General features: G+C 37.1%; 1 protein-coding gene across 11 annotated transcripts in view; it reads right to left on the reverse strand.

The window, feature by feature from the left end:
- CDKAL1 (CDKAL1 threonylcarbamoyladenosine tRNA methylthiotransferase) overlaps positions 1-22,203 on the reverse strand; it is a 641,987-nt gene that overhangs the window by 201,864 nt on the left and 417,920 nt on the right. For all 11 annotated transcript variants that reach the window (XM_072729035.1, XM_025999312.2, XM_025999311.2 and 8 more), the window contains one exon: positions 14,085-14,230. In XM_072729035.1, the coding sequence (XP_072585136.1) occupies positions 14,085-14,230 (146 nt within the window). The remainder of the gene's footprint in view (positions 1-14,084; positions 14,231-22,203) is intronic.

The raw sequence follows: 22,203 nt of genomic DNA on the forward strand, positions 1-22,203 counted from the left end.
ATTGACTCTCCAAGATTATTTTCTTAAAATACAATTATTTTGCCTTAAAATATGGCACATGTGAGTGTGAGGCTGCTAGAATGAGGCTGTCTGCACTAGAACCAAACACGGAGGCAGTCATTTCTGCCTGTTCCTGAGTCCTGGTCTATTTGGTTGATGATGTCATCATAAGGACTTGAGAGAGGTGCCTTGGGTAACAGGACCCTAGGCTCCCTTGACCTGACCTAGGACTAAATTCTGCCCAAGTCAGCAAAACCTCTTTTGTCCTTCCTGTAGGCTTTTCTACTATAAGATGCCACAAGATACACCATATCCCACAAGCTAGTCCTATGATGAGAAGAGAAATCATTTATCAAAGATGTAATGGGTTTGTACTGTAGGCACTATATTCAGTGCTGAAGATACACATACGTGAAAAGCCTCATAAGGTTATTTGGGGGAGGGGGAGTCTCTAGTGGGAAGACCCTGCACCAGCACAGAAGAGTACAGTCATTATCATACTGGAGATTATGCAAGGAGATGATGTATGCAGAATACTTTGCAAAATTGCTGGCAGCACAAATCAGCCAGTGGTAGGTGGCATAATTGCTGCTGTTACTGTTTCTTATACTGGAGGCCACGGGGGGAGCTAGGGAAGAAGTTTTGTAAAAGAAATACAAGGTTTGTATTTTAGAAAGAAACTTACTGGCAGTGAAGCGAAGAAGGGTAGATCATAGGGAGTGAGTCTGGGGGAATCTGTGAGGCAATGCAATTCAAAAGAACTTTTTCACTGAGGCACGGACAGTGGGGATGGGGAGGCAGACACGGGTCATTCAGCAGACCAAAGTCACAGGACCTGATGGCACTAGATTGGGTGGAAGAAGGCAAGAAGCAAGTCCGAGAAACAGAAAGGCACTTCTGATTTGGTTGGATGGATAATGAGGCCTTTTACTTAGATAAAGAGCATGGCAGAAAGAGTAAGTATGAACGGTGGAGACCCCAGTGGAAAGTTCTCATTCAGAAGCCAGTCAAGATAGACAGATGGATGGCTGTGAAGGAGGAAAGAGGGGACTGGAGGGCCAGAAGCATGGAGAGAGGGAGGGGTTGGGAAGGAATTCAAGGAGTAGAGGGTTGGCCAAAGTAAGAGAAGAAAAAGAAAGATGGAAGGCTGCCTGCTGGAGTCCACAGTTAGGAATTTAACCAGAGCAGTCATAAAGAAGGAGCATGAGGAGAAACCAGGCCAGAGGGTCAAGGAGTGCAAGGATGGTGGGGAAGGTGGAGGCAGGCAGCAGGGATCATTCTGCACAGAAAGTGGGCTGTGAGGAAGAATACAGGGCACAGAGGCAAAAGAGGTAAAGGCAGGTGCAATGAGGGGTTTCTGTGCAACAGTAGTCACTGCCAAGTTGAAAAGAATAAAACTCATCAAGAGAACGCTAAGAAAAGTAAAGACGTCTCCGAATTTTTCAGTTAGACAGGAATATAAAATCATTTGGCTCCTCTTTTATTTTACAGACGGGGAAACTCCAGGAATCCTACCTCACATTCTGCCATTACAATGAGAAGTAGCGGCAAAAGAAGATCTGAATTGTCCATTTTAAGAAGTATTTACTCACTAGGGCTGCCAAAAGACATTTTAAAAATTGCCTCTAGTAAGTCACTTATAAGATGTTGGTAAATATCTTAACAAAGGATTAATAAAGACCGTGTTGTATTTTTCTCTTTAGGGTTAAGGAGTCTTTAAAATTCTTAAAGATACTTATTCAATCCAAGTTCTTTTATAAAGATAACCAGCAAAAAAGAAAAAAAAATGTTTTGAAAGGTTTTAACCGATTTACATAGGTTAATTAAATGCTCCAGTATGGGGGTGCCTGGCTGGCTCAGTCTGGAGCGTGTGACTCTTGATGTTAGCGTTGGGAGTCTGAGCCCTATATTGGGTGTAAAAATAATTTAAAAATTTCTTTTAAAAATCTTCTTCTTAAATATGTTCTAATATGAATGTCACTAGGGACAGGAGAATATAGTTTCTATATTTATAGAATAAAGATTAGGCTTTCAATTCCAGGTATACCACATACATACCTTCTCTGATTTTTAGTTTCTCAACCTGAAGACATAAAAATAGCACCATGTACTTTGCAAGGTTATTGAATGAGCTAAATGAAATTATGAATTTAAAAGAACCTAACACACCATAAAAGGCACTCTACTTAAAGCAGTGCTTCTTGAATTGTGGGTAATAACCAGTCTTCCTTCTAATTCATTATGGACTTGATACATTCTAAAAGCACAACTACTTAAGTGAATTACTAGAAAACATGTCATAAATTTGATGTCTTGCAAATGTTAAATTACTGGAAAAATTTCTAAGTGAATACTTTTGATTTCATTAATAATCTTGTACATTGATGACAAAAAGTTTGCACATGGGCACTAGTCTCTGAGCCATTTCTTGAGCAGCCCTTACTCAGAGCACAGCATGTATGATAGGATAGCATAACAGTTAAAAGGTGCTAGCTCTAGTACCAGGGGACCTGGACTCACAGTCTTCTCCACCATCTACCACCTATGTATCTTCATGCTTGCTGTTTCCTCACTGTGTAATGTGGATGTAAGTAACACCTCTCTCAGCATTGTTGTAAGAATTAAATGAGCTCCTACATACCAACCATTCTGAAGTGACTGGAACATCTTATTATTTATTTATTTGGAATATTGTAAATGCTCAGTAAGAATTAGAAATATAATTATTTGAAAGGAGTGAGCATACACACACACACACACACACGCAAACACATATACAAAGTCATAGCCCTAAGAATATTTTTATGCTAGTGCTATTAATTTGCATATTTTTGTTTTTTTTTTAATTGGGAAAAGTGGAGATTTTAGCCAATGAAAATGGATAATATCTTGTCTTTTATGTACAAAAACAGTTTTAAGTCATTAAAATTGAATAGCTGTTTTTTTTCATTGTGTGTATGTGTGTGTGTGTGTGTGTGTGTGTGTGTGTGTCTAAGCTCTCCATATACCAGGTTTCTTAAAGTTCTCAAGGGTTTTCCACTAAATTTAGCTTCTCTTATCACTTTAAGTACAATTCAGGGAATCATACCACAAAAGTTTTTAAGATGCAATCTGACTTTTTTCTTTTTTAAGATTTTTATTTATTTATTCATGAGAGACATAGAGAGAGAGGTGGTGACCCAGGCAGAGGGAGAAGCAGGCTCCCTGTTGGGAGCCCAATGTGGGACTTGATCCCAGGACCCCGGGATCATGATCTGAGCCAAAGGCAGATGCTCAACCACTGAGCCACCCAGGCACCCCATCTGACTTTTTTCTAAGTAGAAAAATGCTCTTCAAAATTTAATTATATCATGATTCTTGAAAGTACAACATTTAAAAGAAGGTGTGCCCGGGTGGCTTAGTTCAGTAGCAGACTTGATTTGGGCTCAGGTCATGATCCCAGAGTCCTGGGATGGAGGCCTTCATCGTGCTCTGTGCTGTGGGGAGCCTGCTTGAGGATCTTCCCTCTCCCTTTGCCCTTTCCCCCACTTGTGTACCTGCTCTCTATAAAATAAATAAATACATCTCAAAAAGAAATAAATAGAAGGGAGAAAAAAGAATAAAGCCCAATCAGAACAGCTGACAACAGAAAAACTGGGCAATGACTTTTTTTTTTTCAGAAAAAAACTCAAGAATGATGTATTTTTCTAATCACATGGTTAAAACACTAAATCACAATAAATTAGGAAAAAGCATATGAAAAAAGTCATTATTGCACAGTTCAACTAAAATGGTATTTTTTTTAAAAAGTTTAATGCTTGGTCTTATTTACATGCTTTGACTAAAACCAACTTGCCCTAAATAATAAGGGAAGAGAAATCTGTTCATCTTAAAGACTATTAATAAGAAATGGCTGATTTCATTAATCAAAATAGATGTAATTCCTTTTAGGGGCAGTTCTCAAACTGTACCATGGGAACATTTTGAAAAGCAACTGTAGTGACAGAGATTGTTGGTGGCCCCTCCATTCCTTTCCCTTCATCTCCTACAGAAATAGATTTTCAGCCAGATTCACCGAAACACTATTATTTTCAAGTTTCCCTTGCACCTAGAGACGGCCATCTTCTATTCAAAGTTATGTTAAGTGGAAGTGCTGTGTACAACACCAAGACAGGAATTTTAAAGGGAGTGAGGGAGAGATACATCTTTCTCTTTCTTTTTGCTAGCCAGGATGCAGACTTGATGGGTGGACTTTAAGCAGTCACCATGACCGTGGCATAGGAACTGATGGATAGCTAAGCACCAAGACAGAATCCTAGGTCTGCGCTTTGTGGACCATCCCCTCATTGCAAGACGACTGCCTACTAAATATTTTGGTATTATTTTTTCCCTTTGTGATGGGAAAGATCTATTCTGTTTGAGATACTATTTTTGTTTTGTTCATTTACAGTCCATACCAAATCTATTGGAAGTCAGATACCACCAGTGACAGAACCTAAAAGTATGCCATTAGTTTAGTTATGTAGCAGGTAGGAAGTACTCTTATTGCAAACTGGAAAGCTAATTAATGTTATAAGCTGGCAAAATATTTGGTCAAATTGTCAACTGCTGAACCTCAGTAGACAGATCAAGTGTTAACTAGGTCTACAGCAGCGGAAGTGCTAGAAAAAATTCAGGATGTTAAATATTAGCTGGCTCCTTCTTATTGCTCTTAGCAACAAAGAACTGTGATGAAGAGTAGCCAGTTGCAAGCTGAGATTTAAGAAAAACCTGTGTTTGTGAATTATAATCTAATTTGACTGAGAAACCTGCGATTTTGAGATTTGCAAGTGTGCAGAAGCCAAGCAAAGCAATTTTAAGCATTGACTACAATGCCACTGCTATCTAAGATAGATTAGGTGCCTCACCGTATACTGGCCCAGTTTCCTGGCAGCATTGGGATTAAAAGTGTTTCAGATGGCCTCAGGGAGTCATCACTAGATTCAGAGTTGGGGGCATAGGATAGAGGCCAATAAATAAAATACAGAGTCTTTAGGTTCAAAACTACATCCATACATGATTTTTGACCACACTTGTTCATGGAACTGACAAGAAATAAATAGATGGGAAGTATACTAAAATTTTAAGGGAAGTTGGTTGCCAAAGATGCACCAGGATGGTTTGCATAATATGCATCTGCACAACTCTTAAAGCAACATCTCGGTCTGAAATCAGCACCAGAAGAAAGCAGACATAGAGGTATTAGAACCCAGCCAGAAGAGTATACTCTCCAATGCCCAACTCAAATATGGCCTTGGAGACCAGAGCAATGGAGGACAATCAGCTAGGAGTTTTTCCCATAGAAGGATATCAGGGATCATGGGATAGACTAACAAAGAATGCCTTTGAGTGGTAGGGCAGGAAGTCCTCATGATTCTGCAAAGCATGATTTGGTAAATCCCACTCAATAACTGCTGATGTGTGTTTCCTATTACACTTTTAAAATCAGTTTCAAAGGTAGAATTAGTGGTTCATCAGTTGCATCTTCAAAAATCTTAAAAAAAAAAAAAATCATGGTTATATTACCCAGTCTTTTTCCTACTGTTTGCTGCTCACTTAATTATGGTGCCTTTCAGATATTACTGCAAAGTCTAGTACAACAATCCAAATTACATGAACTATATATGCTCCCTTGAGTTCTTGTTTTTGTTTTTGTTTTTTTTAAGATTTTATTTTTTTATTCATGAGAGACACAGAGAGAGGCAAAGACACATGCAGAGGGAGAAGCCTGATGTGGGACTCAATCCCTGGACTCCAGGATCATGCCCTGGGCCAAAGGGAGGTGCTCAACCACTGAGCCACCCAGGCATCCCTTCTTGGTTTTTGAGAGAACATAAAGTCTTAGATAATAATGAGGACTCAGGAAATGTCCATCAGAGTATGATGATAGGGATGAATGTGGGAGGTAAGAGTGGCCAATAACAGACTTTCCTTGTGCCAACATCAAGTGATGAAATGGATCAGTGTGAAGAAGTACGGCTGTTTTATGGGTGGGAGTTTGAGCTGGATATTTCACATATTTGGTTTCAGGAAGGATGGATAAACAGGATATAGAAATGAGGACTCATAAAGTATGTGCAACACAGATTATGTAGGACAACAGCTTTGCAACGCATAACCATTAGAACAGCATTTTATTTTACCTGTACACACACTTCATGAAGACACTCTGCAGTTTATAGTTAAAGATGTTGTTACAGATAAACCAGTCATTATATACTATTGTTTTTCTACCTGTGTTCACAATCAAATACAGCTTATCATACCCTTATACAGTGACTCTCCACCTGGATGGGGAAAGAAAGCAAAAAGGAGAGGACACTGACTCTAGAAGATGTAGTAAATTTTCGGAAGAAGGTATGTATAATTTAACACTCTCTAATTATGTACAATCCTTAATTTAAAAATTATGATTATCCCTAATGTTTCTAAAAATTATCCCACCTGGAAAAGCTAGATGCCATAGTAGCAATGAAAGGAAGTTTATGGAGGTTCATAGGCTGGAGCAGGAATCTGAATTCTACCAGTTATTAGCACAGTAAGTTTGGGCAAGCCACTGTATGCCTTAATTTCCTCACCTGCTAATGGGAGTACTGATATTTCCTATCTGGTATGAGTCATTGTGAGAATTAAATGAGCTAATAAACAACATAAAGTACTTATCACATTGCTTCCAACATATTATACACTCAGTAAATATTGCCTTATAATTATTGTTAGCTATTAGCCAGCAGGAGTTCATAGGACACAAAATCTCTATGAATGCAGAGTATGATGTTCTTCTAAAGGGAATATTATCAGTCTCTGCAAAAAGCAGGGGATTTTCTTGTTTATGAAAAGAGAACTTTAATTAAAATATACTGAGAAATATTACTCTAAATCTTAATCTCATTGGTTCCAGAGTGAGTACCATTTATTCAACGAATGTATAGTATCCCTACCTCCTGCTTTCCTGGCCCTGGATGCTGTGTGGCCATATGGGGGGTTCAGGGGGACAAAGTGAGCACCATGCTAGAAATGGGAAATGCAGTCAACAAAGGACCATGAAGACTGTTTGGGCATGAGACATTACTACATCTCAACAGCTTTTGAACACCTATGGTTATTGGGGAAAGAATCTAAAGATTTTTTTTTCTCCCTCCAGAGCACCTGTGCCAGCATCTGTTTATAAGAGGCAACTCTACTTGACAGTTGACCCTTATCATTTTCATTTTCCTGAAACTACTATGTCCCTTGGCTTCCGTGGTGTCCTACTCTCTTGTTTCTCCTCTTACCTTGGTCTGACCCTGTCTTTTCAACTTCTGTCACAGGGTCCTTTCACCTTTACTATCACTCAGATACTGGTGTCCCCTAGTCTCTGTTCCTACCCTTCCATTTTCTACCTCTGGGATGATCTCATCATCCACAACATCATCTACCACTCAAAAGCTAATTATTCCCAAACATTTATGTCTATATCTCTGGGCTTTAGCTCATATTTTGTGTACCCTACAGGGGCTCTCCCCCTGGATTTCCTATTTCAAATTCATTTCTATTTCCAATTGCATTTCCACTTCAGTATGCCCCAAAGCACACTCACCTCTTCTACTCAAAGTTCTCCTTCTCACTTCCCTTCTTGGTTAACTATACCATCTTCTACTATGTCTTGGGATAAAATACCAAGAAGTCATCCTTGACACTCATGCATACTTTCCTCATCCTTCCTTTTAACCACATGTTATAAATTGTACTTCATCAATATTTGATGACTCCACTTCATTGTCTCCAATGCTAGGACAACATGCCTCAGACTGGAACAAGGTACAGCATGATGATTGAGTTCTGGCTCAGGCATCACACAGCCTGAGTTTTCACCAATGTTCCATCACTTACTGCTTGTGAAAATTACTTAACATCCTTGGGACCTAAGGCTTAAATAAGCTAATATATGCCATTGCCCTCATAGCTGTGCTTGGCACAGAGGTAAAACTTAAAAAATATTAGCTACTGGTTTTGTTACTATTACCATATGAAGTATCCCTATTGGTATTGGTATTGTTGCATTTATTACAGTGCTGAGCACAAAACTGATAAATTAAAAAAAGAGAGTGATTAAATCAATATTGTTAGAATTGGCAGAAAGAGTGCTCATAGTAGAAACCAAAGATCTAGTTCTATTATGCATTAAACACTGCAGACTCTCACCAAGTCTTTTAAACCAGTGTGAACCCTGACGTTCAGTTAAAAAGTACAGATTAAAAATGCCTATCCTACATACTTGGCTGGGTTTCTGTGACAACATCATGACATAATACATGAGCCCCGTAGAATATGAAAAACACTCTATCAATGAAAGGAAAAATGCTTACTATCAGTATATGATTTGGCCCTTACGCTTACAAGAAGATGTAGAGAAAATGTACAAAGCATTAAGGCAAGGTAGCTTCTCTGTTTCTAAAGGGAATAACACAATTGTATTATGAAGTCAAGATATAAGGTAGAAAAAGATTAGGAATGATGAGGTTTCTCTCTTGACCAGGCTAGACAAAAAACATAAAGCTAAGTCCATAGAAAATGTAATTACCTTCAAACCAATGAATCACATTTAGGGTAATCCCAAAATAATATGGTATTTAGCACATGATGTCAGTATCTTCCAAATATAAATATAATACCATAAGAAAAAAGAAAAAGTAAATGTTTTCCTTGCTGTATAACTGTTCAAATGATACATATTCATTTTTTTTGAAATAATGTAAATGTAGGAAAGGAGACAGAGAAAGAGAAAGGAACATCACTATTTCAGAAAGATATTTGATGAGATAAAATAGTGAACAAGGCCTTCAGGACAACCAAAATAAAATCCTAGTTAAAGATATTAGAAATGATGAGATAAAGCCAGAAAACAACTTTGAGGGAAATATTCTGCCTAAATTATTTCAGAGGTGGTTATTCAGTGAACAGAAACACATCTGGGAATGCATCTGGAAGAAAACTTAATTACCTAATCCTTGCCGAATTGAGTTTGGTTTGTTTTATGTTTTTGTTTTTTTTTGCAATTTCTTTGCTTCTGCTCTGACAAATATTGCTGCTTGTGTTTCCAAGCCACTAGGAATAAAACTAGATATATAAAAAAAATGGAACAAAATACAAAGTTAGCACAATTTGTCTTTCATCAGATTGTGTGCCAGTACGGACACGTGGATAACTGGAAGTCAATGAAAGGAAGAAAAAGAACTCAGGATGTTAGTAAGTTAGCCTTTTTTTTTTTTTTTTTTTTTAAGACACACACTGGAAAAATCAGTCATAGTATAGGCTGGGTAGTATGAGATAACTCTGTGACTCACTCACAGAAATCACCCTGCCAAAGTGATGCCGACTTTGTGGCCATGTGCCCTTCACTGCCTGAGTATACAGTGGAAAGATCAGAGGACAGAACTTTCTCTGCAAGGCTTCCACCTGCCCTCTAGTGAGTTCTTCCCACTTAAAGGTTCCCTTTTACCCATGAGTGCTCAAGAGTTACTGGTTGTGGCATTTCACAGGGCAATCTCTTGAGTACAGGAAGCTTGGGGTGTGAGTGTATATCATGCTAAAGGGCTAATAGTCTATAAGCAACATGACAAATTAATCTAGAATTACACAGCACATTGACAAATGATAATGGCAAATTCTGAGGTGAATAACATTATGGCATTAAAAGTCAACACAAAGATGCTACAGTAAGGCACAATTTAAAGTCTATGCGACTTGCAGGTAAAAACATAAGTGATCATTAATTCTTTCAAAACGTATTTACTGAGTGAGGGGAATGGATCTTGTCTCCCAAGTTTAAGGTCTGGTTAACATAAACCAAAAGGCCACCGGATTTCCCACAAAATAATCTATAAAAACAAATAGATCCTTTAATATATAAACTGTTTCATGTCTTAAAATGTATCTATCAACAGGACATTCTTATGTATTTCTTTCACACTTTAATGTGTGAATGTGAGGACGCAGAGTTTCTTTTACTTAGCATGAGAACATATGCTTGAGAGAACCACTCTGCATGTTGTCATATTTTGAATACATGTGAGGATACAGTTTTATGGTGGGGAGTGACTGTGTAAATTTAATGCTGCTCAAATGAGGGGGGCCCAATTAAAGTCTATGTCCAAGCTCACAAGGTCCTAGGATCCCTAATTATATCATCCTCAGAACAGCAAAGTAAAGAATCTTCTCATTAGGAAATAACTCAAAATTACATGAAAAAATAAAAATAAATGATTCAAATTTTATATTTAAAAAATCCCACTAATAGCATAAAAAGATGACAGAAAAATCAGTTCAGTGACAATTAATAAAAGTAGTCAAACTTATGAGGTATTTATTAAAAATCATAAAACTTACATCTTCTTGAAATCAGAACTGCACCTTTTCAATGTTAGGTTTCTTCCATATCCTGACATATCCCATTATATGTGTCAAGAAACCATCTTATCCATTCATATAAAAACATTAACTTAGTTAATTTTCCAACTGGATTAATAAATCTGAATAAAACAATTTAAGTCATATGATTGTCTGCTCATGACCAGCTGTTTTAAATTAGTATATTCAGTAATTCAAACACTTTTCTTTGCAAAGGTTGTGTGATTTAATAAATTCCCATATGCCTCAACATGTGCCAGTACTACTAGGTTATCTTCAATCCAGCTGCTGTTATAGTAATAGCTGCCAACTTTTAAACAACTGAAGAGAATAATGAATCAACTTCAAGTTGGCTCATAAGTAAACTTCTATTGCTCCCAGCTAAAACATGGGCCAGTTTCAACTGTAAAGAAAATTAATTAAAAAGATTTCACCTCTAGTGTCTCAGAGACATGGCATCATGAACATCACTGAATTAGTAGTTTAAAAGCCTGCAGCTCCATATTAACTCCCACAGTTTGGATTTCAGTGTTAAATGCAATAGACTGTTTTTCAAAATTGAATTTTTTTGATGAAACAGATTAGGAGATGCCCCATCCCTAATTCATACATGAGTATATAAGTCTCTTGTTGATGGAGAAAAAAAAAAGATCAAGATTCTTAGCTGTTAAAGACTCATTAGAAAAAGAAAAAAAGAAAAAGAAAAAGGCTTCAAAAGCTTCAGAGAAAACAAGACATTAGTACAGGAGCTTAAAAGGGGAAAGCACCAAACCATTTTAAGTTAGGGTCATTTTATGAACACATGAAAGCAAAAATGACAGTGTGAAGCTCTCTTTAAAACACACACACACACACACACACACACACACAAATGAACAATATTTTACTGAATTTTGATAAAACACTGGCCAAAACAATTTTGTGCTGGATCAGTTACCCTGACTAGTCGTCTGCTATTGAAGTCCCTGAAACTTTGGTGTTTCCCTTAAGTACTAATCTATTTGGCATAAAGCTGTGCTGGTTTTTATAGGGGAAAGTAAGCAAACTATGAGAGCAGCAGCCTGCTTAAAATGCCTCATTTATTTCTAAATGTTTGTTGCAGTTGAAAATGACTCCCTGGATGGGTGGACTTCCCTGAAGGGACAGGAACACTTTATCTGAAGAGCACTACACTGAAGAGCAAAGTTGGATAATATTGTCCGCACAGCAATGAGTGAGTGCTGAACTATTCCTCACAAGCAACAGGACAGACTGGAGAGAAGATACAATTTTATGGCTCTGATGAACTGCCTAAAACCATGCAAGGATCACCTTATTAGTAGTGATAATTCGATTTCTTCTTGTTTTCAAAGAAAACAAAAAGGCATTATCAGGTATATCATATAATATCATCTCCCTTCTACATTTTTCCAATACAACTTGTAAGTTATAATCTAAGTATGGAATTGTATACTGAGGTTGCTTCCACCCTCATTGTGCATATCCTATACAGAGTTTTAATAAAAAACAACCTCTTAGAGATGCTATCTAGACTCATACTCTACCATTCCAGTGATTCATACCACTTGACATTGACATTGTGGATGGCTAGGTTGTGGGATGGAGTATCTTCTCCAGGGGTCTCCAATATCCTCTCCAGGGATCCCTGATATTTCCAGTGCTGGAAATATTAGAGATCCTCAGGGAGAGTACTTGGTTCTGGGATCTTCCAGATAGTAGAATAGTTCTAGAAAAGCTACACAGATACCTCAGGGTAATTCAGAATCTAAAGAAAGGACAATATGTTTAACCCTTGAATAAAGGCAAGAGAGTACTCTTTAATACTTTGATTTGATCATCTTTAACCCCTCAAGGAGTCTGTTGAAACTGTTCAAGATGCAGCAGATTTAAAAACTCCATCTTTGGAACAACATAAAAGGCTAAAAACTGATTGTGAAATTGTTGCCCAGTTAGTAATTCCCCAAACAACTGAATCAGCACTCACCCAAGTGGAGGAGAAAGAGAGGTGTTGATTCCTTAACCTCACTGAATCACATTAATGCAACAGACCATTTGGAAAGTGTTCTAGTCTATTCTGGACAACAGGATGCATGTCTACACTTGGCAAAATCTTGTGCAACAGGTATGAATTGTGCACATTATTTGCTACTGCCCTAGTAATAAGCAAGAGGCAAGACATTTCACAGGTGCAACAATATATTTGCAATTTTGAAAACATTCCATTAACCAAAGCCAATGTGCCCAAAAGGACGCTCTCACATGAGACAAGTTTACCTACAATAAGCTAAAAGAAATGCAAAGGAAGGACACCAGACCATTTAACAGATATCTAGCACAAGAATTCTTATTCTTTAGCTTTGACCTCAGTTCTCTTTAGGAGCAGAAAGTATTATTTAAAAAAAAAGAAAGAAAGTATTATAGATGGTAGAGATCTGTCATTATTCTGTTTTCTGCTTTGAAGGCTGTATATACTTAATGATTATAATTATGAAATCCTAGAATAAATATGCCTTCTATTCACTGATTTGAATATTCGAACAATTAGCTGTGTTTGTTTGAATGCACACAAGTGTCTTTATTTCTAGTGGTTAGGATAATCAAGAAATGCCTAGAGGTGAAAAAAAATTAGAAAGACATAAAGGAAAGATGAGGAAGGAAGGAGAAAGTAAATAGAAGAAAAAAAAGATTTTAAAAGATTTCCATGTAGTCAGGATAAGTCACTAATTGAAGGTGGAAAAAATAATTGCTTACAATTTGTATAAAGCAATCATATCCATGTAGCACTTCGACATGGTACAAAAGTACATAATTATAAACAAGAAGATGAAAATAAAAATTTGTATCTTAATTAAGAAAAACAACAGAGGAAAAATTATGGGAAAAAAATTATGGAAAGTAGGAAGACCCATGCCGCAAATATGCCAAGATAAATGACATTACCCCAGAGGGGAGAACAGTGCCCTAGACTTAAGAAGGTTTTATATGACCTTGGCCAGCCCTACTATTTCCTGCCTTGTATAATCACAGAAGGCAGTCAGTGTTTGGTGATGATGAGAAGTAGGATTTTAAAGAATATAATTATGGGCTGCAAGTGTTTTCTGTGGAAACAAAATGATCATTCATGTCTAAGATTGTGTAAATATGCCTTAATTTTGGTCAACAGCAATTTCAACTTTAAAAAACAGAATCCTAAGACCTCCTTATAAATCACAATTCTTCAAGTAATCTTCAGGGATAAGCGTGTAAAAGCAAAGACATTCCAGATAGTCTTCAAAAAATGCTACTTGGTAGAAAATTATCTATTTTGTAATGACATGACTTGGCCTACCTCGACATCAGAACCAGCTCACAACCTCAAAAAGCCACATGAAAGGGGATTTAAGCAAAGCCAAAGCAGTTTTCATCTACTAGGACAGGTATAAAAATGATCACAATGCACATTACCTTAGAGAGACTGGCAATCTTACACAAATTAATGGTGTGTCGTGCACAGATGGGAGGTGGATATAAGAAAAACCACATCAAGGCTCCCTAAGGAAACTTAAAGGCTAGGAAAGCTTCAAAACTCTCGCCTTCTCTCTGGTACCTTTAATTGTGGCTACAATAAGTGCGTTTTTGCCACATGCTTTTGAAAGGAATAAAAGAATGGTTATTTCCTTAAGTACTAACAGACTTACTTCTCTTTCAGAAAATCCACTACTCTTTTGAAGTCAGCCACGCAGTATTCTCTTTTCATTTCCATGAGTACGGTGTCAGAGGCAGATTGGACTGGTATGTGCAGAAAAGCATAGACTCTGGGATGATTAAGGATTTTTGCCATTTCCTTTAAAAAAAAATGGAGAGAGAAAACATTAATCATTTTAAAGAATTAGGTAATGGTTTTTCCTTCAGATCAACACTCACAAGGGCAAGCAAATAAACATGGCTGAAAACCGACTGTCAACCAGGCTCTTCAAGCGAACGTCAATGGGTAATACTCTATGATGCCGTTTGGAAATTTAATATGACTTTCAGGGGATTCCAAGCAAGACTTACTTCCTCACGTTAGGTGACAAAACGAAGGTAAACTCACAGACAGAATCGCTGAGGAATAAAATTTTTGAGTACCTCAAAATAAATACCATTCTTCCCTTGCCTCAAAGAAGTTTTATATTCTGTTTTGCTGCATGAGGAGAAACAGCAATAGTTAAACTGTTAAGGCTCTATCATCCTGTGTACTTGAATAAAATCTCTCAATTTAAGGCTAGTCAACCCTTTTTTTTTTTTAAATACCAAAGGAGAAGAAGGAATGCATAACCTGTTGCTTCTTCAGCTAGTTGACTAACACGTATGTTTTGAGTATCTAACTATGCAAAAGAGACAGCGTCACACAATCAAGCCAGCAGATGGCCAGGGCTCACCTGCTGACATCTAGAAGTAGAGTAGGGAAGGAGGGAAGAACCTGTAGAAGAGCCTCTCTGGCAAAGTTAGAGCAAACTGGAGTGAAACAAATTAGGAAACCCAGAGAGTGTTTTATAAAATTCCTCAGAGGACACAAAGGAGGGCAGGAAAAAGAGTAAGGAAAGAAAGTGTGCAAGAGAAACTGCACTCCCCTTTCTGGCCCAGGGTCATGATTGCTGGGAAGCCCTTTCTGATCTATTGTATAAAATCAGTGCAAGTTTAACTCTCCTTCACTCACTAGCTACTAAGGGAATTAGCTCATTGAAGAGCTATTCTTTTTAGGTTCCCATTCATCTGTATGAAAATGTGTGAACTTCATGAACTTCAGGTACTCTCAAGGAAGAAAAATAGTATTGGATAACTTGTCTATTGAGTGCTTACATATAAGCACACACTGAATTATTTTGTTTTATTTTCCCTCTAGCTCAGTAGCTCTGGGAGGTGGGTACTGCTACTGTCTCTGTTTCACAGATAAGAAAACCAAAGCACAGAGGAGAGTGAAATTTCATTTTCCAGATTGTGTTTTTAGTTAAGGTATCATCTTTTATCATGTTGAAAGTTAGCTGATACAGAGTCCTGCCCCTTTAGAAAACAAAGATTTTTCTTACATTGTGTGGTGAATCTTAATGTTGAGTCATGAAAGACCTGAAAGGTACAGAAGCCATAGCACAAAGCCAGCATATTTACTATGGGCTACATAATGCTAAGTGTTGTCTCACACAGCTTCATACACAGTAGGCGTTGAGTAAGGGTAGGAAGAGCTTACTGGCTAAATACCCAGCCAAGAAATGTAACAATTCTGTGAACAGATAATATATTAACCAGTTATTTCTCTGTTAAATAAGAAACTCTTAAATTCTAGTTCTAATGTATATATCGATGTCTATAGGTATCTATCTATCTATCTATCTATCTATCTATCTATCCATCCTAAGCTATATATACCTAGTAATTTCTAGCAAAGAAAGTATGGATAAAACATATCCATTAGTAATATTACTGGGCTATTCAATTTCTGAGTCCAAAGAGATTTTTTAAAACAACTAAGCTGCTATTAAGAAGGTGACAGATCTGAGTTGCACTTTTCTCTCACATTGGTAAAAGCCCTAATGTTTGTAGTCAGTAGAAAGAAAAGTGGACATGCACAGGGCATGGTTGATACATATGCATGGGTGACCCCTGAATAACTGGGAGGTGACTATGGAATTAGCTGGCTCTCTGACTCCGTAGATCCTCAAAATACCTCAGGGTGGCCTACTGCTACTACTACAAGCAGGATACTGCTCTGGATGAAGTACTGGTCTGTTACAGTACGACAATTTGCAAATTAAAATGGTAATAGTAACAAGTTGGATAAATATGGTGGATTTTTCCCTTTGGCTCTCAAAATAAGACTTCCCACTAATAATTATCTTCAGCATCGTACTATAGACTTTGCAATTTTAGAATAGCAGGCACCAGAAGACAAAATAAAAATAAACTTGCCCCTTAATTAAAGTCTATATTTCTCCTACTGAAAGAATTATGACTTAACATAGATTAATGTATCCCAAAGAGACAAAGTACAGACAAATATTTTTGTTCTGTTTTTAGTTCTATTTCTCTTCTTGAGAACTCAACATGTTAGTTAAAAACCATTTGGTTTCTTCACCCTTTGAAATCCTTTTATTTCTAAGGTTTGGCTGATAGATAGCTACAGGTTCTCTGGTGCCAGAGATTACTTCTTCCTCTCTGATTCCTCAACAACTGTTCCTAGTGTTATCAGAGTGTTTTCTTGGTTCTAACTTGAAACGTGAGAATCAGACTCTCAGATGGAAGCTCTACAAGAGCAGGGAGTATGTTTTACTCCTCTTGCTGGATCCCCACAATGGCTAGTACTGCGCTAAGTATACCACCAAACCATATATATGTATCTGGGTTAAAGATGCATAAACATACATGCAAAGAGATTTAAAATATAAATGCTATTCGATAGGAAGATAAATTTTCAATGAGTAATAGTTCAGGTTTGATTAAAGCAGGTAACACATATTCAAGAAGGTAAACAAACATATAATTGGCTTGCCTTAATTTTTGGGAGTGAAAAATTACATGTTCATGTATAAGTAAACACAAAGTAAAAATCAGACATTTTGTAGGTAGCCACCTCCTCCATGGGTTTTATTTCTGAAAGTCTGTTGCATCTTTATATTGGAATCATAATGTATTTTTCTTATCCAAGTAATTTATAAATGACCTGGGGTCCAGGTTAACCAAAGGATAAAGAAACATTTAGTTCAAAATGTGGCTAACAAAAGAATGGCAGCCATGAGCAACCCCGAGCTCTGAGCTGGTGGAAAAAGTCTTGAGTAGACAGGCAAGTATGCTAGTTGGCATGTATGCATACAAGGTGTGTGTGTGTGTGTGTGTGTGTGTGTGTGTAGTTCTGGTAGCAAGTAGCATAGAAACAGTAGCTCTTTTAACATAAGGTCATTTATAGTTTAAGGGCTAATGTATCAAGGCTGCTTAGCATCTAGACGGTGACTACTTTATAAGCAGGGACTGCAGAATTGCTAACCCAATCCATGAAAGAGTATTTCCATTCAGTGCTTTTATTTGGAGTTGTCCTTTCATGAACTGGGTGTCATCTCAGTGTTATTTTTTCATAAACTTAAAAAGCAAAGAAAAAATAATGAGTGGAAGAAAAGGGGCTTAATTTTAAAAAGGCAATTCTATGTATGGGTACATTTTTATTTATTTTATTTTTGAAAGAGAGAGAGAACAAATGTGCCCACATGAAGTGGGGGTGTGTGTGTGTGGGGGGAGGGACACAGGAGAGCCTGATGCAGGGCTTGATCCCATGACTCCAAGACCATCATGACTCGAGCCAACTCAAGGTGGCTCAACCAACTGAGCCACCCAGGTCACACAATGAAGGGTACATTTTTAAAAGAAATGTTCCATTTCATTTTTGTTGTTCTGTAATCATCACATTCATTATCATATTCTACCCAGGTTTGAATACGCACTCTGCTAGCTTAATAAGGTTACTTAGTGGGATCCCTGGGTGGCGCAGCGGTTTGGCGCCTGCCTTTGGCCCAGGGCGCGATCCTGGAGACCCGGGGTCGAATCCCACGTCGGGCTCCCGGTGCATGGAGCCTGCTTCTCCCTCTGCCTGTGTCTCTGCCTCTCTCTCTCTCTGTGTGACTATCGTAAATAAATAAATAAAATTTAAAAAAAAAAAAAAAAAAAGGTTACTTAGTGTGTGTGTGTGTGTGTGTGTGTATGTGTGTGTGTGTGTGTGTAAAATATATTAATACTTGCATTCAGATGCCTGTGCATTCATTTTATAGTTATCTGTCCAAAAGCCCTCTCAGATTATAGCTTTGTTAGAAAGTATATGCATATTGAGAATGCGAACCTTCACAATGCTACATTTTCCACTAAACTAAGACAGATGATGAAGCAAAAAGATACTTCAAAAAAGACAAATTACACCACTATCTTTAAGCATTATAAAAAATAGCTTATTCGAGATATAATTCAAATGCCACACAACTGACCTATTAAAAAAGTATTCAATTAAATGCTTTTTAGTATATTCATAGGATGGTGCACCATTACCAAAATCTAATTTTAGGGTATTTTCATTTTCCCTAAAACAAATCCTGTACCTACTAGCAGTCTCTTCCCATTTTCTCCATTCCCCAACACCTTTCCTCCAGCCTACAACAGCCAGCAATCTACTTTCTAGCTCTATGATATATCCTATTCCACACATCTCATATAAATAGAATCATTAGTCTTTTGTTACTAGCTTCTCACTTAAAATGTTCTCAAGGGTCATCCGTGTTGAAGTATGTAGGTATTTTTTTCAATTAAGTAAAATATAGGAATTTAGAATTCATTAAATATGCCACTTTATACAAAAGTATCTCAAACGTTCTGAATATTATTAGCTTGATTAAGGTAGTAAAGCAAGTTTGAGTCATACTTATGAACTTTAACAACCCAATCTGGTGGCATAAATCTAATAGAGATTAACTTTTATATACAAAATCTTATTAGGAAAAACTATAAGATATACTATAAAACATAGGGGAGAAATGTTACAAAAATTCTTCTAAAAAACTTTTCCTAGAAGGAGAACTGGGGGTGGGGGCTATAATCTTTTTTTTTTTTGGCTCCCATTATTTGTTGTTGTTTTTTTTTAATTTTTTTTTAATTTGTTGTTTTATTGTGGTAAAGTACGTATGATGTAAAATTTCCCATTTTGACCATTTTTGAGTGTACGATTTCATGACACTAAGTGCCTTTACAGTGTTGTGCCACCATGATCACCATCCATCTCTAGAACGTTTTCATCATCCCCAAGTGAAACTCTATACCTGTTAAACACTAACTTCCATGACTCCATATCCCCCACCTTTTATTATCACTAGTTTCTTTCTCTAGGAGTGTGACTAATCTAGGCACTTCACATAAGGGAAATCATACAATATTTGTCCTTTTGTGCCTGACTTATTTCATTTAGCATAATGTTTTCAAAGTTCACCCCTGCTGCAGCAATATTATGTTATTCTAAATATCTCTTTTCCAGGCAGTTGGGTGTTCTACTCTCAGTGCCAGGGCACACCATATAGGCTCCTATTAGCACCAGTTTCCCTGTCCTGTAATTTTACCATACATGTTCACACCCCAAGGATATATCTTATTTATCTGCATCTCCCAATTTCTTTGCTAATGCCCGGCCCTTAAATGCTTAAGTTATAGTTAAATGAATGAATGACTGAATGACCCAAGTAATTAGTCAATATGGTTATATTACAGTAAGTCCTACAAAGACTTCTAGCTAAAGGTCAAAACAGTAATGCTTGTGTTCTAGGAGATTCTATTTCTGGAGTCACCTTCAACACTCTGAAAGTCATGTAAGTCAAGATAAAATAGGACCAGAGTCCTATTTCATCCATTACTTCTCATTAATGACACTGTAACAGCCACTAAGTGAATTACCAGCACCTACATTTACTCAGCAATCTAAAAATACATTATCATTTAATAGCATCAGAAAGTGAATGAGGGAGCCTAAGAAGAGAATATTTCCAATCCTTATGTCCCAAGTGAAGAGGATTAGATATTGTGAATAGATTCTAATTTGCATTTGATCTATAACTTAATTATAACAGGAAATTCACTTTAAACTGCAAAGAGTTAACATTTTCAGTATTTGCTTTAAAAGAAGTTGAGACAAATGTCCATTCTAATTAGGCTTCTCAGAAATGTTAAAAGGACTTCAATGTTCCTTTACCATTACCATTTCATCTAAGTGTCACAGTCAATAATCAGACTTTACATTACAAAGATAAAAATATACATTAATACTAATGTCAGAACGCTGAGAGTTTTACACACATTTTTAAACTGATATTATCATTATTCTATTTTATAATTATGATTCTGCTCTGCCATCATCAAGAAATCAAAAGAAAGTTTTGTATCCTGACTGCGGTGATGGCCACACAAATCTCTACATACATGAGAATTCATGAAACTTGAACACATGATTAAGTCAATTTTACTGTATGAGTTTTCAGACAAAATAACAAAGAAGAAAATTCACAGTAAAATCTGTTGTGTTTTAAACTATATAATATGAACAGGTATATCCTAAAAAAACAAATGTATAATATATGTACAGTTGCCTTTTTCCTATTAAAAAAAATATTGAGTCTACTAACCACTAAAAGAACAAATCAATACATGATCAATTTAATGGGGAAAGTGCATCCCAGTTAGACTGAGCACTCAGTAAAGACAATTCTATTGGCTTCTCTCAGACCTGATATAAATAATTAAGGAATGTGATGGAAAGGCAGATGTTATTTTTTAAAAATATTTTATTTATTTATTTATTTGAGAGAGAGAGAGAGAGCGCGCGCGCGCGCGCGCGTGCGCGGGCACGCATGCACAAGCAGGGGGGAGGGGCAGAAGGAGAGGGAGAAGCAGACTCCCTGCTGAGCAGTTTTGGGGGCGGGGTGGGGGGTGGGGGTGGGGGGTGGGAATGAGGGTAAGCCTTGATCCCAGGACTCTAGGATCCTGACCTGAGCCAAGGCGATGCTTAACTGACAGAGCCACCCAAGCATCTGGTAAACTCAGATGTTAAAGATTTGTTTTTAAATATTCAACACATTTATTTATGGTCAGATTATTCAATCTAAAGTTAATTTAGATAACTTTTGTTTCAGGCGTTAGGTGGTAACAGTGAAAGGAATGTTCTAGTGATTGAACTGCTTCAGTCAGAATTGCTTGGTATGTAAAAGGAAGCAGCTAAGCAAGTATTTAGTAAACATCAAACTATATTTCTGGGACCGGGGATGCAGAGAAGACAGTAAGCTCCTCTGCCTTTTATAAACATGGAAACACAGAGCCGCCTGCTTCCATGAAGGAGCAGGGTGCCTGTGTCAGACACTCTGCTGAGCAGCTTGTGTGTATCTCATCTGTCCCCTCATCTCACAATGTAGGTTTTTGTTTGTTTGTTTTTCTGTTTTTTTGTTTTTGTTTTTGTATGGTAGACTGTGTCGCTATTTGCCAAATATTCTAGTTTCCCCTCCCTGTGGAACTCAGGAGCAGTTGTGTGACTTGAAAGGCCAATGAAATGTGGACAGAAATGACAGGTGTTACTTCTGGGCAGAAGGTTTAAAGCCAGGGGTTCTCTATGTCTTTCATTTTTCCCTTCTTCTACAGTCTAAGTTCTGAAGCAGAGACAACCTGAACAGAGCTTCAGTCGATCCATGACAGATACTTAGCATGAGCAAGGAAAAACATTTTTGTCGTTATAAGACACTGACATTTTTTGAGATCATTTGTCATACAGCATAACCTAATGCATCCTACTGCCACGTTGTCATTTTATGGATGAAGGAAACAAACATTCGGAGACATTTAAAATAATATGTTCACAATGAATAGTAGTAAGTGGAATAATGGCATTCAGGACCTATGCCTGTCAGACTGCAAAGTCCTTTTTTCTTAACCATTTTTCAAAACACTGGAATGGAAGTATATATCAATTATAAAGGGAGAACAAAGGAGGAAGAAATTAACTGTTAACATGAGCAACAGACAATTTCATCCCAAATGGAGTTCAATTTTCAATGACAAACAAAAATTTTCCAGGCAAACCACAACAGGCAACACATAACTTAACCCAGTGCCTTGAGGTACAAGGCTGTGTATTTTGTACAATAATCTGGCAACCTGTCACATCAATTCTGCTTTTTTTTTTTCACTTAATAATATCAATTATATCTTTTAAACTACATTTGGGAAAAATAAGAAATACACTTGGGGACCACTTAATGCTTCTCTACCTATTTA

Source organism: Vulpes vulpes, chromosome 12 (genome assembly GCF_048418805.1).
Source record: "Vulpes vulpes isolate BD-2025 chromosome 12, VulVul3, whole genome shotgun sequence".
In the NCBI taxonomy this organism is placed as follows: Eukaryota; Metazoa; Chordata; class Mammalia; order Carnivora; family Canidae; genus Vulpes; species Vulpes vulpes.